The following is a 16,365-nucleotide window of genomic DNA, read 5'->3' as shown; positions in this document are numbered from 1 at the left end:
AGGAGCACGGACAGATCCTGACACATGAGCCAGCGGCCACAGGCACACATAAAATGAGGGTAATGAGCAAGTGGAATGTACTGAGAGGAGAGGGAGTGGTGACGGTGGTGAGCAAGTGTAATATCCTGAGTTGAAACACATTCAAGTGAACAAGAGCAGTCATTTTAAGTCATATCTTATTAATTTTGTATCTATCTGAATAAACCAAGAAGAATCACAGATGCATCTCACCGAATTTCCAGCCCTGTGCACCACAAAAACAAATTACAATATCCGGTAGCAGAGATGGGATACAGTCTCTTGCAGCATCCTAGACACGCTTGTATGTGTTTGTGTAGACCAGAATTCAAATGAGTGATACAAGTTGATAACCAGTCAACTTTGAGATGGAAACAAGAGATAACGCACAGAGGTAAATGTTGACGACATATAATAAGCAAATGAACATATTAAAGAGTTCAAACTCGAGAGAAGAGCAGCTATTTAAATACTGATTAAGACACATGTGCAAGAGTTTGGTATCTTTATTGTTGAAACGTTTCGCCTACACAGTAGGCTTATATATTCGGCAGGTGTTAAGGCGCTGTTGCTCATGTGTCTTAAGCATCAACTTGACGGTATCTTATAACATCTTCAACATAGTGCTTTAAATGTGGAAATCCAGCACACGAGAAGGATATACTTTTAAGAGAACAGAAAAAAAAGTATATTAAGGCTCAAAAGAAATATTTTAGAGCTCGGAAAAAATATTTTAAATTAAGAGCTCAGAAAAACATTTAAATTAGAGCTGAGAAAAATTTAACTCGGCGAAAAAAATAATTAGAGCTCAGCTCTAATTAAGAGCTGGCACCTTACATCGTCCCGTTTGAAAGTTCATCACAATATAAATTATATTACCATCAATTGGATGCCACCTACAACTGTCTACTTACACCTGGATGCCACCTACTACTGTCTACTTACACCTGGATGCCACCTACAACTGTCTACTTACACCTGGATGCCACCTACAACTGTCTACTTATACCTGGATGCCACCTACAACTGTCTCTTTATACTTGGATGCCACCTACAACTGTCTACTTACACTTGGATGCCACCTATAACTGTCTACTTACACTTGATGCCACCTATAACTGTCTACTTACACTTGGATGCCACCTACAACTGTCTACTTACACCTGGATGCCACCTACAACTGTCTACTTACACCTGGATGCCACCTACAACTGTCTACTTATACTTGGATGCCACCTATAACTGTCTACTTACACTTGGATGCCACCTATAACTGTCTACTTACACCTGGATGCCACCTACAACTGTCTACTTACACCTGGATGCCACCTACAACTGTCTACTTACACCTGGATGCCACCTACAACTGTCTACTTACACCTGGATGCCACCTACAACTGTCTACTTACACCTGGATGCCACCTACAACTGTCTACTTACACCTGGATGCCACCTACAACTGTCTACTTATACTTGGATGCCACCTACAACTGTCTACTTACACTTGGATGCCACCTATAACTGTCTACTTACACCTGGATGCCACCTACAACTGTCTACTTACACCTGGATGCCACCTACAACTGTCTACTTACACCTGGATGCCACCTACAACTGTCTACTTACACCTGGATGCCACCTATAACTGTCTACTTACACCTGGATGCCACCTATAACTGTCTACTTACACCTGGATGCCACCTACAACTGTCTACTTACACCTGGATGCCACCTATAACTGTCTACTTACACCTGGATGCCACCTACAACTGTCTACTTACACCTGGATGCCACCTATAACTGTCTACTTACACCTGGATGCCACCTATAACTGTCTACTTACACCTGGATGCCACCTATAACTGTCTACTTACACCTGGATGCCACCTACAACTGTCGACTTACACCTGGATGCCACCTATAACTGTCTACTTACACCTGGATGCCACCTATAACTGTCTACTTACACCTGGATGCCACCTACAACTGTCGACTTACACCTGGATGCCACCTACAACTGTCTACTAACAACTGGTTATCTATTTACTGCTAGATGAACAAAAAACGTTAACAAACTCTTAAGAGAGCTAGACAAGATGCTGATTCAACAGAACTATTCAAATACGATAATAATTTAAAAAATAAAACACACGGCAATCTTTAAAAAAAAAAAATGTAAAAAATGAAATGTGAATATCGGCTATAACGAAGCACTGATAGAAAATAGAAGAGTCTGACCCCGAGACAAAATCGTGTAATGGAAATATGCATATTATATATTGTTAAATTCAATACCAGAGACAAATGAAAATAAGAAATATTATCTGTCAAATGAAGATGAAGGACAGTATTTTAATATAATATAATATATATATATATATATATATATATATATATATATATATATATATATATATATATATATATATATACATACAAACATACACACATACACACACACACACACACACACACACACACACACACACACACACACAAAGTATTCAGTATATGAAAAAAAAATATTTTGATCGGTTACTCTCTCACGGCAAGCAGCTGTGAAGGCTTGATCCTCCGTCCTGTTGTCGCGGCCTGATCTCTGACCATAAAGGCTGTTAGTGATCCGATGTACTTAGACTACAGGTTATTATGTGAAGATTATTTAAACTTTTAGGTATGAATATTACACTGAAGTGTTGTAAATGATGTAACATGACACTTGAAGGAGAATGTAAGAGTCAAGACCTCTCTAAACATTACTTATAAATCTGAGAGAAATATTAATAGTCGTACTGGCTTCACACAGGACATGACTCGTGCTGAGGCTGCACACAGGACATGACTCGTGCTGAGGCTGCACACAGGACATGACTCGTGCTGAGGCTGCACACAGGACATGACTCGTGCTGAGGCTGAGTCAATGAATCTTGCATTCAACACGTGTATCGAGTGTTGACACTCGTATGCAATTACCAAAACCTTGCATCATACCCAACCATTTCCTCGAGGTATCACCCCACTCTATACTTCACCTACATGTGCATCATCTTACGCTGTATTACATTAAGTGTGTTTCATTCCATACTCTTTTCACCAGGTACGTATCATCCTCAGCTGTATTTCACCCTGATGTGCGTGTATTATCATTCTCAGTTGTATTTCATGTATGTGTATCATTCTGAGATTGGTACCACCCCAGGTGTATCATGCTGAGGCTGGAACCACCCCAGGTGTATCATACTGAGGCTGGTACCACCCCAGAAGTATCATGCTGAGGCTGGTACCACCCCAGGTGTATCATGTTGAGGCTGGTACCACCCTAGGTGTATCATGCTGAGGCTAGTACCACCCCAGGTGTATCATGCTGAGGGTGGTACCACCCCAGGTGTATCATGCTGAGGCTAGTACCACCCCAGGTGTATCATGCTGAGGGTGGTACCACCCCAGGTGTATCATGCTGAGGCTGGTACCACCCCAGGTGTATCATGCTGAGGATAGTACCACCCACCTTCCCCAGATCACAATGTTTCTCACAGACAGATAAAGCTTAACCTCATTCAGGTCACTGGTTCTTCAGGAAGGTACTCGACCGTGAGGAAGTGAAGCGGTTCTAAATCCAACAGATTTTGTTTATATGCATCTAAACACATGCAGCTCCGGTATTATATTGCACCTCTCCTACAATCTGTACCAACATGCTTCTTCTCTGGCCGGCTTTTCATGTGGTTTTATCAGATGTTCACGAGGATCAACGACCCCGCGTTCCGGCCCCACATCAGGCCTTCCTGCTGATGACCTGATGTATCTGGTTGTTGGGGTTTCCTGCACGCATGACGATGTAAGCACCACAGCCAGGTTACCTAAGTATTTCTTCATGAGCTCCTGAAGACAGGAGTCTACAAGTATGCCGATTACAACAGCGAATTTGTTTAGTACCTATATCAAAGTTTACTCTGAATAATCTCATTATGAAAGTTTGTTTAATGGGCCTACCATTGAGATCTAATTGTTATACTAACTTGAAATCTGTATACAAACAGAATAAATAAATTCCATTTACCTTATTAGTAAGCACCTGCGTTTACAAATAATGTTGTGATCAAAATTTTAGTTTTACTGTAACATAGTAAAATTAGGAACCATGGAAAAAAGTTAGTAAGTTACACGAGAGAAAGTTGGTTAGTGAATTTGCACGAAGGAAAGCAAGAATCTAACTTATCCAGGAAAATCAAGTTTTAGTTACCAAAGGAAAATCAAGAGCTACTGAACTTACCCAAGAAAAATGCTGTCATGGGAGTGTGACTGGAAGGCTGGTATCCTCAACTTGGGCAACACGATGGTTTTTCCCTTGCGAGTTCTCACTGTGAAGGTCGATGAGAAATGGAGTTCGGGCGTTGGATTGTGTGGGGACAGGATGGTCAATCCCCGTCTCTCTGGGGGACCCAACAAGGGCGTCAGTCCTCCTCCGCTGCTGCCCGACATAGGGACTCCCAGGTCGTGGAAGGATGGAACTTTTAACTCCATGGAGGCGATTATGGAGTTGCGGTCGGGCGTACGCGTGATCATCCGGGTTTTTGAGCGAGGACTGTCTGGGCAGCGGTAAGAAGTTCCTACAAGCTTCGAGGACTCTGTGTACCTGAAGTTGGTACTCTCGTTGACACTGATAGCTGACGTCTCTGGTATGCTTCCAATCCCGTGAGTGACATTTCTGTGTATGGATGATCCCTCATTGACTTTGAACTTGAAAATATCTTGGTGTTTGAATTTTTCCTGTCCGAGAGGCCTGAAATGAGGGCTCTCTGGGGTTCGATCTCTACAGACTGCGCCTTCTGGCTCTGAAAACTTGACACTATGCTTCGGACTTGCTGAGGAAATTATTGAACTGCCAGAATGATGCCTCCCTTTGCCCAGGATGCTGACCGGTTCAGTTGTGAGGAAAGTGGAGGTCTGGAAGCTGCTGGTGCTGCTCACAGAATGAGTCTGTATGGACTTGCTGAAGCCAGTGGTGACGTGGCCGTGGCTTCTGGAGAGGATGTCGCCGGGTTTAGGGTACAGGAAGGAGTGAGAGGGGGCACCTTCTTCTGTGTGTTCGCCAGGAGCAGCCATGGTGAATGTATTACCCAGTGAACCAACTAAAATGATCACCCCACCGACCCTCTCCTCTACCCTCTTCTAAATTAATATTCACTAAAAACTCTTTTTACATGCACTCTTTCAGCCAATAACTCGCATCAATTTATATATATCTAGTAAATAATTTTCAACCGTCACTATCTTAATCTTAAATCACAAATTCAATTTTCAAAGCAATGTTCTGAACTTTTCACTTACATTTTTTCACGTTTCACTTATACTTATCATATTCACAATACACTTAGCACATTCTGAAATAAATAAAAAATAATTATACACGAGTGATCTACATTTTCCGAATTCGACTAGGCTCATTATTGTTTGTAATTCAGGATATTCATGGGGGTAACACTAAACCCACACGAGTCATACATTGTAAGGATAACGAGAGGTAAACTAGTTTCAACCATATACATTTGCTTTTCCATATATAATTCTGTGATATAAATGTTTTTTTATATGTAATTTTTTATATAATTTTGCTCTTCCACGTTTAAGTCACGATAAAGGTTTTCCTCTCACAAATGATTCATGGTTTATTTCCCAGCATATAATTTCCGCTGGAGTTTACCGGAAGAAAAAGGTAACTGTAAAACGCAGTTAAAACAAAACAATAAAACGAAATCGTTTTCTTCTAAAGATACCAGCTAAAACCCCACCTTGGAAGCTGCAGTCTCATTGATGAGCTGAGGCAGCAGCACCCCATACTGTGAACTGAAGAAGCAGGTACCACGGGTGGCAGCAGGTACCACGGGTAGCAGCAAGAACCACGGGTGGCAGTAGGTACCACTGGTGGTAGCAGGAACCATGGGTGGCAGCAGGTACCACGGGTGGCAGCAGGAACTACGTGTGGCAGCAGGTACCACGGGTGGCAGCAGGTACCACGGGTGGCAGCAGGAACCACGGGTGGCAGCAGGTACCACGGGTGGCAGCAGGTACCACGGGTGGCAGCAGGAACCACGGGTGGCAGCAGGTACCACGGGTGGCAGCAGGAACCACGGGTGGCAGCAGGTACCACGGGTGGCAGCAGGTACCACGGGTGGCAGCAGGAACCACGGGTGGCAGCAGGTACCACGGGTGGCAGCAGGTACCACGGGTGGCAGCAGGAACCACGGGTGGCAGCAGGAACCACGGGTGGCAGCAGGAACCATGGGTGGCAGCAGGTACCACGGGTGGCAGCAGGAACCACGGGTGGCAGCAGGAACCACGGGTGGCAGCAGGAACTACGTGTGGCAGTAGGTACCACGGGTGGCAGCAGGTACCACGGGTGGCAGCGGGTACCACGGGTGGCAGCAGGTACCATGGGTGGCAGCAGGAAGCACAGATGGCAGCAGGTACCACGGGTGGCAGCAGGAGCCATGGTTGGCAGCAGGAACCACGGAGGGCAGCAGGAACCACGGAGGGCAGCAGGATCCACGTGTGGCAGCAGGTACCACGGGTGGCAGTAGGAACCACGGGTGGCAGTAGAAACCACGGGTGGCAGCAGGATCCACGTGTGGCAGCAGGTACCACGGGTGGTAGTAGGTACCACGGGTGGCAGCAGGTACCACAGGTGGCAGCAGGTACCACAGGTGGCAGCAGAAATGGTATATAATACAGACAAATTTATAAATAAGACATGTGCAACACTTGCGTATCTTTATTCTGAAATAAAGACACCCAGGTGTTGCATGTGTCTTACCAACCACGAATGACAAGGAGATGAGGCAGCATATACCATGGATGATGTGCTGAGGCAGCATATACCATGGATGATGTGCTGAGGCAGCATATACCATGGATGATGTGCTGAGGCGGCATATACCATGGATGATGTGCTGAGGCAGCATATACCATGGATGATGTGCTGAGGCAGCATATACCATGGATGATGTGCTGAGGCAGCATATACCATGGATGATGTGCTGAGGCAGCATATACCATGGATGATGTGCTGAGGCAGCATATACCATGGATGATGTGCTGAGGCAGCATATACCATGGATGATGTGCTGAGGCGGCATATACCATGGATGATGTGCTGAGGCAGCATATACCATGGATGATGTGCTGAGGCAGCATATACCATGGATGATATGCTGAGGCGGCATATACCATGGATGATGTGCTGAGGCAGCATATACCATGGATGATGTGCTGAGGCAGCATATACCATGGATGATGTGCTGAGGCAGCATATACCATGGATGATGTGCTGAGGCAGCATATACCATGGATGATGTGCTGAGGCAGCATATACCATGAATGATGTGCTGAGGCGGCATATACCATGATGTGATGAGGCAGCATGTACCATGGTTGATGTGCTGAGGCAGCATGTACCATGGATGATGTGCTGAGGCAGGATATATCATGATGTGCTGAGGCAGTATATACAATGGATGGTGTGCTGAGGCAGTATATACCATGGATGATGTGCTGGGTCAGCATATACCACGGATGATGTGCTGAGGCAGCATATACCACGGATGATGTGCTGAGGCAGCATATACCACGGATGATGTGCTGAGGCAGCATATACCACGGATGATGTGCTGAGGCAGCATATCTCATGGTTGATGTGCTGAGGCAGAATATATCATGGATGATGTGCTGAGGCAGAATATACCTTGGATGATGTGCTGAGGCAGCATATACCATGGATGATGTGTTGAGGCAGCATATACCATGGATGATGTGTTGAGGCAGCATATACCATGGATGAGCCGAGACAGAAGATACAACGGATAAAAATGAGCTGAAGAGGCAAGCACAACTAATAACATTAATGACCTGATGCAGCAACTACCAGGGATGACAGCAAATACGCTATTGAGAACCGAACTAAGACACACAAACTATTGTAGTCAACACCCAAACAAGTTGCACAACCAACTTGGCCTTGGGATGTGAAGCAGCACCAGGCCTTATAAACTGGTAAAGTTGACCCTACACGGTTAATAACAAATCTTATCACTGCTTTGCATTAGATACAACACCGTATATGTGAACTATTTAAGAAAGGGCCTCATTCTCACGCAATCGCAAGGAGAAAAATAACACCCAATACTGACAATGAAATTGGGACTTAAGCAATCCAATAAAAATTATGGACCTTCCTTTACGAAGTTTACACCAGCGTTATAAGTTAAACTAAGGTACAAGGGACGTTCTCAGGTTACCCGAAAACCTCGGAGGGAGGGAGAAGTGGTGGGGAAAAACTCTACACCAATTATATTATGACTCTGGAAATCGTAAGAACACTTTTGCAGAAAATTGCTGAACGGGTGGGATTTAAACTTATGGGTTGCCCCACCCGTTATGTGATTCGTAGGTATATCCTTTTGGGGGGATACCTAATAACGACTCTCCCAGTCATCCTCTGAATCTATAATGACTCTCCTTGATTCTCTTAATTCATTAAAACTCTCCTTGATCCTCTTAATTCATTACAACTCTCCTTGATCCTCTTAATTCATTACAACTTTCCTTGATCCTCTTAATTCATGACTTTCCTTGACCCCTCTTAATTCATGACTTTCCTTGACCCTCTTAATTCATGACTCTCCTTGATCCTCTTAATTCATGACTCTCCTTGATCCTCTTAATTCATGACTCTCCTTGATCCTCTTAATTCATGACTCTCCTTGATCCTCTTAATTCATGACTCTCCTTGATCCTCTTAATTCATGACTCTCCTTGATCCTCTTAATTCATGACTCTCCTTGATCCTCTTTCATCTTCTAGTTCATAATGCAGTACACTAGCTATTACCTTTATACCTCATACTAAATAATATTCGTCTGCTCTCTTCTTATTTTCTCTAACCTACACTTAACTAATTAATTCTAACAAATACGCTTAGCAAGAGATTTTACCTCGGTGCTTTTAACCTGATGTCTCACCTTCTCGACCTTTCACCAGCTTACCGTTACCAGAGATTCTGAAATATACACTACCAGCTTACTGTTACCAGAGTTTCCGAAATACACACTACCAGCTTACTGTTACCAGAGATTCTGAAATATACACTACCAGCTTACTGTTACCAGAGATTCTCAAATATACACTACCAGCTTACTGTTACCAGAGTTTCCGAAATACACACTACCAGCTTACTGTTACCAGAGTTTCTGAAATATACACTACCAGCTTACTGTTACCAAAGATTCTGAAATATACACTACCAGCTTACTGCTACCAGAGCTTCTGAAATATACACTACCAGCTTACTGTTACCAGAGTTTCTGAAATATACACTACCAGCTTACTATAACCAGAAACTCTGAAATATACACCACCAATTTACCATTACCAAAGACTGAAATATACATGGAATGGAGACATGGTATACGGCTAGACTGACTGGTCTTTACAAGCACGTCTCCAACATCCAAAACGGGAAACTCGAGTCTTCAACAGTTTGGGATTGTCTTTACTCAGGAATATTTCAGGATCTCACTCTACAGAGAACAAACATGGTGGGCCAAGCACGCCAGTGGTAGTAACTTCTTGCGTTACTTACCGGCTGTCAAAGGCAATGTCGATAGACACTTGACTTGTTTTGCACGTGTGTGTGTGTGTGTGTGTGTGTGTGTGTGTGTGTGTGTGTGAAGGAAGAGAGAGAGAGAGAGAGAGAGAGAGAGAGAGAGAGAGAGAGAGAGAGAGAGAGAGAGAGAGAGAGAGAGAGAGAGAGAGAGAGAGAGAGAGATCGCTTTAAAAAAAAAAAAAAACATCCAAATACGTAATACTTAGTTCCCTACTAACTAGAGTACAGTCACCTTAACTCATGCACGGCAACACTGTTAAGACAACGATGGTCTCCAGCAATATTAAATTCAGACGAGATCTTCAGTATTTACATCCTACTCGGTATGTACCATTCTCTGTGTGGCTTCTGTTCAAAACACGTCACAAGAACTTGTTCCACCTGTGCCTTAGAAGAAGTCTTACTTCCCAGGCTCCTAAGTTACACGGTCAATTTTTGGCAGTAATGTACCGATCGCAATCCTTATGAAGATAAAAGTACAAAAAATGCAGGAAATTTTGAAAGCATTTTTTTTTAATATTTCGGCAGCGTTAAATACCGCACGTAATGGATTTTAATCAACGTCATTGAAGAGTATATTCCATATTGTAATATTTATCAGAGCCATCAAATATTATATTGCTTGATGAGTGACTATTGATGTACAATCACGTGAATCAACGATTTATATGTTTAACACTTGATGTCATCAATTTCCTATTATTCACAATTAACAATCAGGTTGGAGATCAAACTTCAGACGATGTTTCGTATCGTCAAAGACCAATATGAATTCACTAGATAAGGTGCCAGAAAGGACCGAAACATCGTATAAAAATACATTAGCTGGGAACAGTTTCACTCATGATTTTCATTCTTCTGCTGATATCATTAGCACTGTTGGTACCGTGAAATATTTTCTGTCAGGTTACAGAAATCATTACAATGTAATCAAAACTATTCAGATGCAAAATCACAAATAAAAACGCAACCATAGCTCGTGTCAAGACGCTGACTATAAAGAATAAAGACACAATACCATGACTGGAACAATACACAGATAACCCGCAGATAAGAGAAACTAATGACGACTTTCCGGTCAGACTTTAACCACTAACTAATCACACGACTAGAAGTCACAAATAAGAACATAAGAAAGAAGGAACACTGCAACAGGCCTACTGACCCATGCGGAGCAGGTCCATGTCCACCCCCCCCCCAGGGATTAGCCCAATGACCCACCCAGTCTGGTCACCTCCACTCAAGGATGGAGCACTGTACCAGACCCAGCAGCACAAGCTAGTCAGGTCCAACTCACACCCACTCATGTATTTATCTAACCTATTTTTAAAACTACACAACGTTTTAGCCTCAATAACTGTACTCGGGAGTTTGTTCCACTCATCCACAACTCTTACCAAACCAGTACTTTCCTATATCCTTCCTGAATCTGAATTTTTCCAACTTAAAACTATTGCTGCGAGTCCTGTCTTGGCTGGAAATTTTCAGCACGTTATTTACATCTCCTTTATTTATTCCCGTTTTCCATTTATACACCTCGATCATATCCCCCCTAATTCTACGCCTTTCGAGAGTGCAGATTCAGGGCCCTCAGTCTATCCTCATAGGGAAGATTTCTGATACATGCGATCATCTTTGTCATCCTTCTCTGTACGTTTTCCAGAGCATTTATATCCATTCTGTAATACGGTGACCAGAACCGAGCAGCATAGTCTAAATGAGGCCTAACCAACGATATATAGAGTTGAAGAACAACCTGAGGACTTCTATTATTTATGCTTCTAGACATGAAGCCAAGAATTCTCTTAGCTTTATTGCGAACACTAATGCACTGTTGTCTTGGTTTTAGATTACTACTAACCAGAACTCCTAAATCCTTTTCGCAATCAGTAGTAATAAGATCTACATTATTTAGTTTATATGTGGCATGGTTATTTAACTGTCCAACATTTAGAACTTTGCATTTGTCAATATTAAACTGCATCTGCCATTTCTCCGACCACTGCAATTTACAATTTACAAGGAAAATTGAGTCTGGCAAACAGCATACGGGGAACGAGATTCACCTCTCGTGAGAGAGAGCAGGACAGGCACCTAAAGTCAGTACATGACCAGCAGGGTTGTGGTTAGTACGTCGGATTGCTTGCGGCCAGCACGCAAACTGACCTGGTCATGGACCGGGCCGGGGAAGCGTTAACCTCCTGAACACCCTCCAGGTATACGTCAGGTATTGTGTGTGAAAGGGTGAATTGCTGGCCAGCGTAAAGACAAGACGCATGCTGCAAAACACAATTCTTGTGGCGACGTTTTAAGAATGAAACGTTCTTCTAATTAAAGCTTGTCATTACCCAAGCATGTAAGAAGATAGGCGAATGTTACAAACTTCAACTGACACTCAGTATACATATTGCTTTACTCTTTGTGCTTCTCAAGAGACCTTAATCCTGTAATATTCCCTTGCTAACCTAAGAGGCCTGGTCTGAGACCTGGTCCTGGTGAAGATAATCCCCAGAACACCTCTAACAGACAACTCAACCAGGATGTAAAAGTCACCCAGTGGATGAGAAGACAAAACACTGAACAAGGTTACATCATAACGTTTCGTTCAAGGGGAGCTCTACAAAGTTATGAGAGAAACGCTTGTGTGTTTTCATTCTCGTGTCTTCCATCATTCTCGCCTCTTCCATCTTAGGTCTTCTAATATCAAAGAAAAATAATACATATTATGAGGGAAAGAAATTTAGAAATATAATTCTTTTTCAAAGCAACGCGCACTCAGCTCACACACTGAGGTACGGAGTTCGAATCTCCTCCGGTACGGTTGAAAAACATTAGGGACGTGTTTCCATAACACACCTGCTGTCCCTGTTCACCCATCAGTGTAAAATGGGTACCTGGGTGTTAGTCGACTGGTGTGGGTCGAATCCTGGGACAAAATTGACCTAATTTGCCCGAAATGCTCAGCATAACAAGCAGCTTCCTATACAGAAATATGTCACTGATGTCAAGCTAGGTCTGTATACCTTGTACATGTACTTATAGTAAATAAAGATATAAACATAGGAAGAGGCTATAACAAGTATATAAACACAGCAAGAGGCTAGAACAAATATATAAACACAGCAAGAGGCTAGAACAAATATATAAACATAGCAAGAGGCTAGAACAGGTAAATACAGAAGTCTACCTCAATCGAAGGTACCACAAAGTATGGTGTAAAGTATACTTAAAACTTAAATTTATGTATTTCTATTATCATCCTAATGTATCGTATGAATGTGTCATCTCTGTATCAAACGTGTATAAGAAGCAAATATCAAAGCGGAGAAGCTGCATAAAAAAGCCGGGTTAACTTAAGAGAAAGTTCTGTGTTTTAATTTATCAAGCCGTAGCGGTAATTTAAATGATAATGACAATATGTTAGGTAAAAGGGCACAACTGCAACTAATGCTACATTTTATTGTGGCAACGTTTCGCTCTCCACGAGCTCTGTCAAGCTGTTATGGCCGTAACGGTCTGACTAAACTCTTCGGAGTGCGAAACGTTGACACAATAAAATATCGCATTAGCTGCACTTATGTGTCCTTTTACCTAACATCCTGTCGATAATTCTACCAACATTATTACGATAATGACACTGTTGATGTGACTGTTTGGTTCACGTCTATAGATTGACGAGGGTCATTAAAGACTACTTATTACATGTACACCATAAGTCAAGCTCGCTAAGCTTTTGACGTTAAACAAAATAACTTAGAAATCGTTAATAATAATAATAATAATAATAATAATAATAATAATAATAATAATAATAATAATAATAATGAAAAAGGTGGGCCAAACACTCCAAATGCAACACACAAGCACCAGTGACGCAGCACAGGTGTGTAGCGCTATTACTGTCAAAGGCGTAATTGCTGTCAAGGGCGTAATTAATGTCACGCAGGTGTCGACCATCATTAGTGTTCCCTGCTCAGTGGTGTTGGCATCGATGACGCCGCGCAGCCGCAGTATTGATTAATTACATACCCTGGTCACTGCCTCCATCAACGCATGCCCTGCCCGTCACCTGTCTAATTCGTGAGTGCGTCAACATCAAGAATACACGACATACACGTTAACCTGTCTCATACCAATCATCATCAATAACACGCACGCACCCACACACACCCACACGCATGCATGCACGCACGCACACACACACACATACCAGAGAAAGAAGACTTAGTAGCGATCAGTGAAGAGGCGGAGCCAGGGGCTGAGTCTCGACCTTTGCAACCACAATTAGGAGAGTACAATTAGGCGAGTACACAGTCTATCGACAAGTGCCTTTGACAGCTAGTACCTACAACCTACTAGTAATCAGTGTCATAATTGACTCAACACCACTAACACACAACGTACTCCGTGCAGCACCAAGCATGTAGAGATACGTGGCCATTTGTTCGCGTATAAGGTTTTAGACCATAAATAATTCACTGTGATGTACTGGTACACGTGTGTGTGTGTGTGTGTGTGTGTGTGTGTGTGTGTGTGTGTGTGTGTGTGTGTGTGTGTGTGTGTGGTGTGTGTGTGGTGTGTGTGTGGTGTGTGTGTGGTGTGTGTGTGGTGTGTGTGTGGTGTGTGTGTGTGTGGTGTGTGTGTGTGGTGTGTGTGTGTGGTGTGTGTGTGGTGTGTGTGTGGTGTGTGTGTGTGGTGTGTGTGTGTGGTGTGTGTGTGTGGTGTGTGTGGTGTGTGTGTGTGGTGTGTGTGTGTGGTGTGTGTGTGTGGTGTGTGTGTGTGGTGTGTGTGTGTGGTGTGTGTGGTGTGTGTGTGTGGTGTGTGTGTGTGGTGTGTGTGTGTGGTGTGTGTGTGTGGTGTGTGTGTGTGGTGTGTGTGTGTGGTGTGTGTGTGTGTGGTGTGTGTGTGGTGTGTACTCACCTATTTGTACTCACCTATTTGTGGTTGCAGGGGTCGAGTCATAACTCCTGGCCCCGCCTCTTCGCTGAGTGTGTGTGTGTGTGTGTGTGTGTGTGTGTGTGTGTGTGTGTGTGTGTGTGTGTGTGTGTGTGTGTGTGTGTGTGTGTGTGTGTGTCTTGCATATACATATATGTCGTGCCGAATAGATAAAACTTGCGATTTGGGCTTAAACAGCAACGCTCTTCTTGCCGAATAAGGCAAGCTAAATTTGAGTATGCAATAATTTCGCCAAAAAATAATTATGAACTTAACCAAAAAATATATTTCATTGTGTTTGTTTATTAAATTATCGTAAACTCATCTAAAATATATTTACTTGGATTATGCTAAAATAAATTGCTTTTGTTATAATAATGTTATGCAAGTTTTCTAAGGTTCTTTTGGTACAAAATTATTATTTTTACACTAATACGAATGAAAAAAATATATCTTTAAACGTACAGAGAAAATTTTAAAAAGGACAATTTTAAACCAGTTCTCGCTAATTGACCAGTTTTACCTATTCGGCACATTATATAATAAATTATATATATATATATATATATATATATATATATATATATATGTCGTGCCGAATAGGCAGAGCTTGCGATCTTGGCTTAAAAAGCAACGCTCATCTTGCCATACAGGACAAGTGAAAATTTGTGTATGCAATAATTTCGCCAAAATCATTCTGAACCTAACGAAAAAAATATATTTCGCTGTGTTTGTTTAGTATTAAATTACTGTAAACAAATCTAAAATATATTTAGTTGGGTTAAGCTAATATAAAGGTTAGGCTAAAATAAAGGTTAGGTAAGTTTTCTAAGATTCTTTTGAAGCAAAATTAAAATTTTTTACATTAATATTAATGAAAAAATATATCTTTAAACGTATAAGAGAAAATTATATATATATATATATATATATATATATATATATATATATATATATATATATATATATATATATATATATATATATATATATATATATATATATGTCGTGCCGAATAGGCAGAACTTGCGATCTTGGCTTAAATAGCAACGCTCATCTTGCCATACAGGACAAGTGAAAATTTGTGTATGCAATAATTTCGCCAAAATCATTCTGAACCTAACGAAAAAAATATATTTCACTGTATTTGTTTAGTATTAAACTATTGTAAACAAATCTAAAATGTATTTAGTTGGGTTAGGATAAAATAAATTTTTCTTGTTATAATAAGGTTAGGTAAGTTTTCTAAGTTCCTTTTGGTGCAAAATTATAAATTTTTACATTAACATTAATGAAAAAAATATATATTTAAACGTATAAGATAAAATTTTAGAAAGGACTTAATTTTAAATGAGTTCTTGCTAATTAACCAGTTTTACATATTCGGCACGACATTATATATATATATATATATATATATATATATATATATATATATATATATATATATATATATATATATATAATGATCACAGTGAAAAACAGTGCAATTACAATAGATTTAACGATTTCTCACAGCATCCTTGATAATGTGAGAAATCGCAAAAGTGCCTGGAATCTATTTTTTCACTGTGGTACTTTTGCATATTATGATATCATCTGTTTACTGTGATCTTATTGCATATTTCTTAGAAAACACTACATGCCAGTGTAGTGGCGTGTTGCTGTGTTCAAGAATAAGTATTTGAGCACCTCAGAGGTTTGTGGTAAAGATGAAATGTATAAGTTAAGGTGTAAACAGAAATAAATCT

At 41.4% G+C, this 16,365-nt stretch overlaps 1 protein-coding gene across 2 annotated transcripts in view; it reads right to left on the bottom strand.

The window, feature by feature from the left end:
- The window catches only part of LOC128687692 (uncharacterized), a 77,397-nt gene that overhangs the window by 45,762 nt on the left and 15,270 nt on the right, over positions 1-16,365 (bottom strand). For both annotated transcript variants that reach the window (XM_053775283.2, XM_070084193.1), the window contains exon 2: positions 4,292-5,402. In XM_053775283.2, coding sequence (XP_053631258.1) covers positions 4,292-5,124 — 833 coding nt within the window. In that variant the 5' untranslated portion in view covers positions 5,125-5,402. The remainder of the gene's footprint in view (positions 1-4,291; positions 5,403-16,365) is intronic.

The sequence above is a fragment of the Cherax quadricarinatus genome, chromosome 11 (assembly GCF_038502225.1).
Source record: "Cherax quadricarinatus isolate ZL_2023a chromosome 11, ASM3850222v1, whole genome shotgun sequence".
Taxonomy (NCBI): Eukaryota; Metazoa; Arthropoda; class Malacostraca; order Decapoda; family Parastacidae; genus Cherax; species Cherax quadricarinatus.
This window is presented reverse-complemented; position numbering and strand designations above follow the sequence as displayed.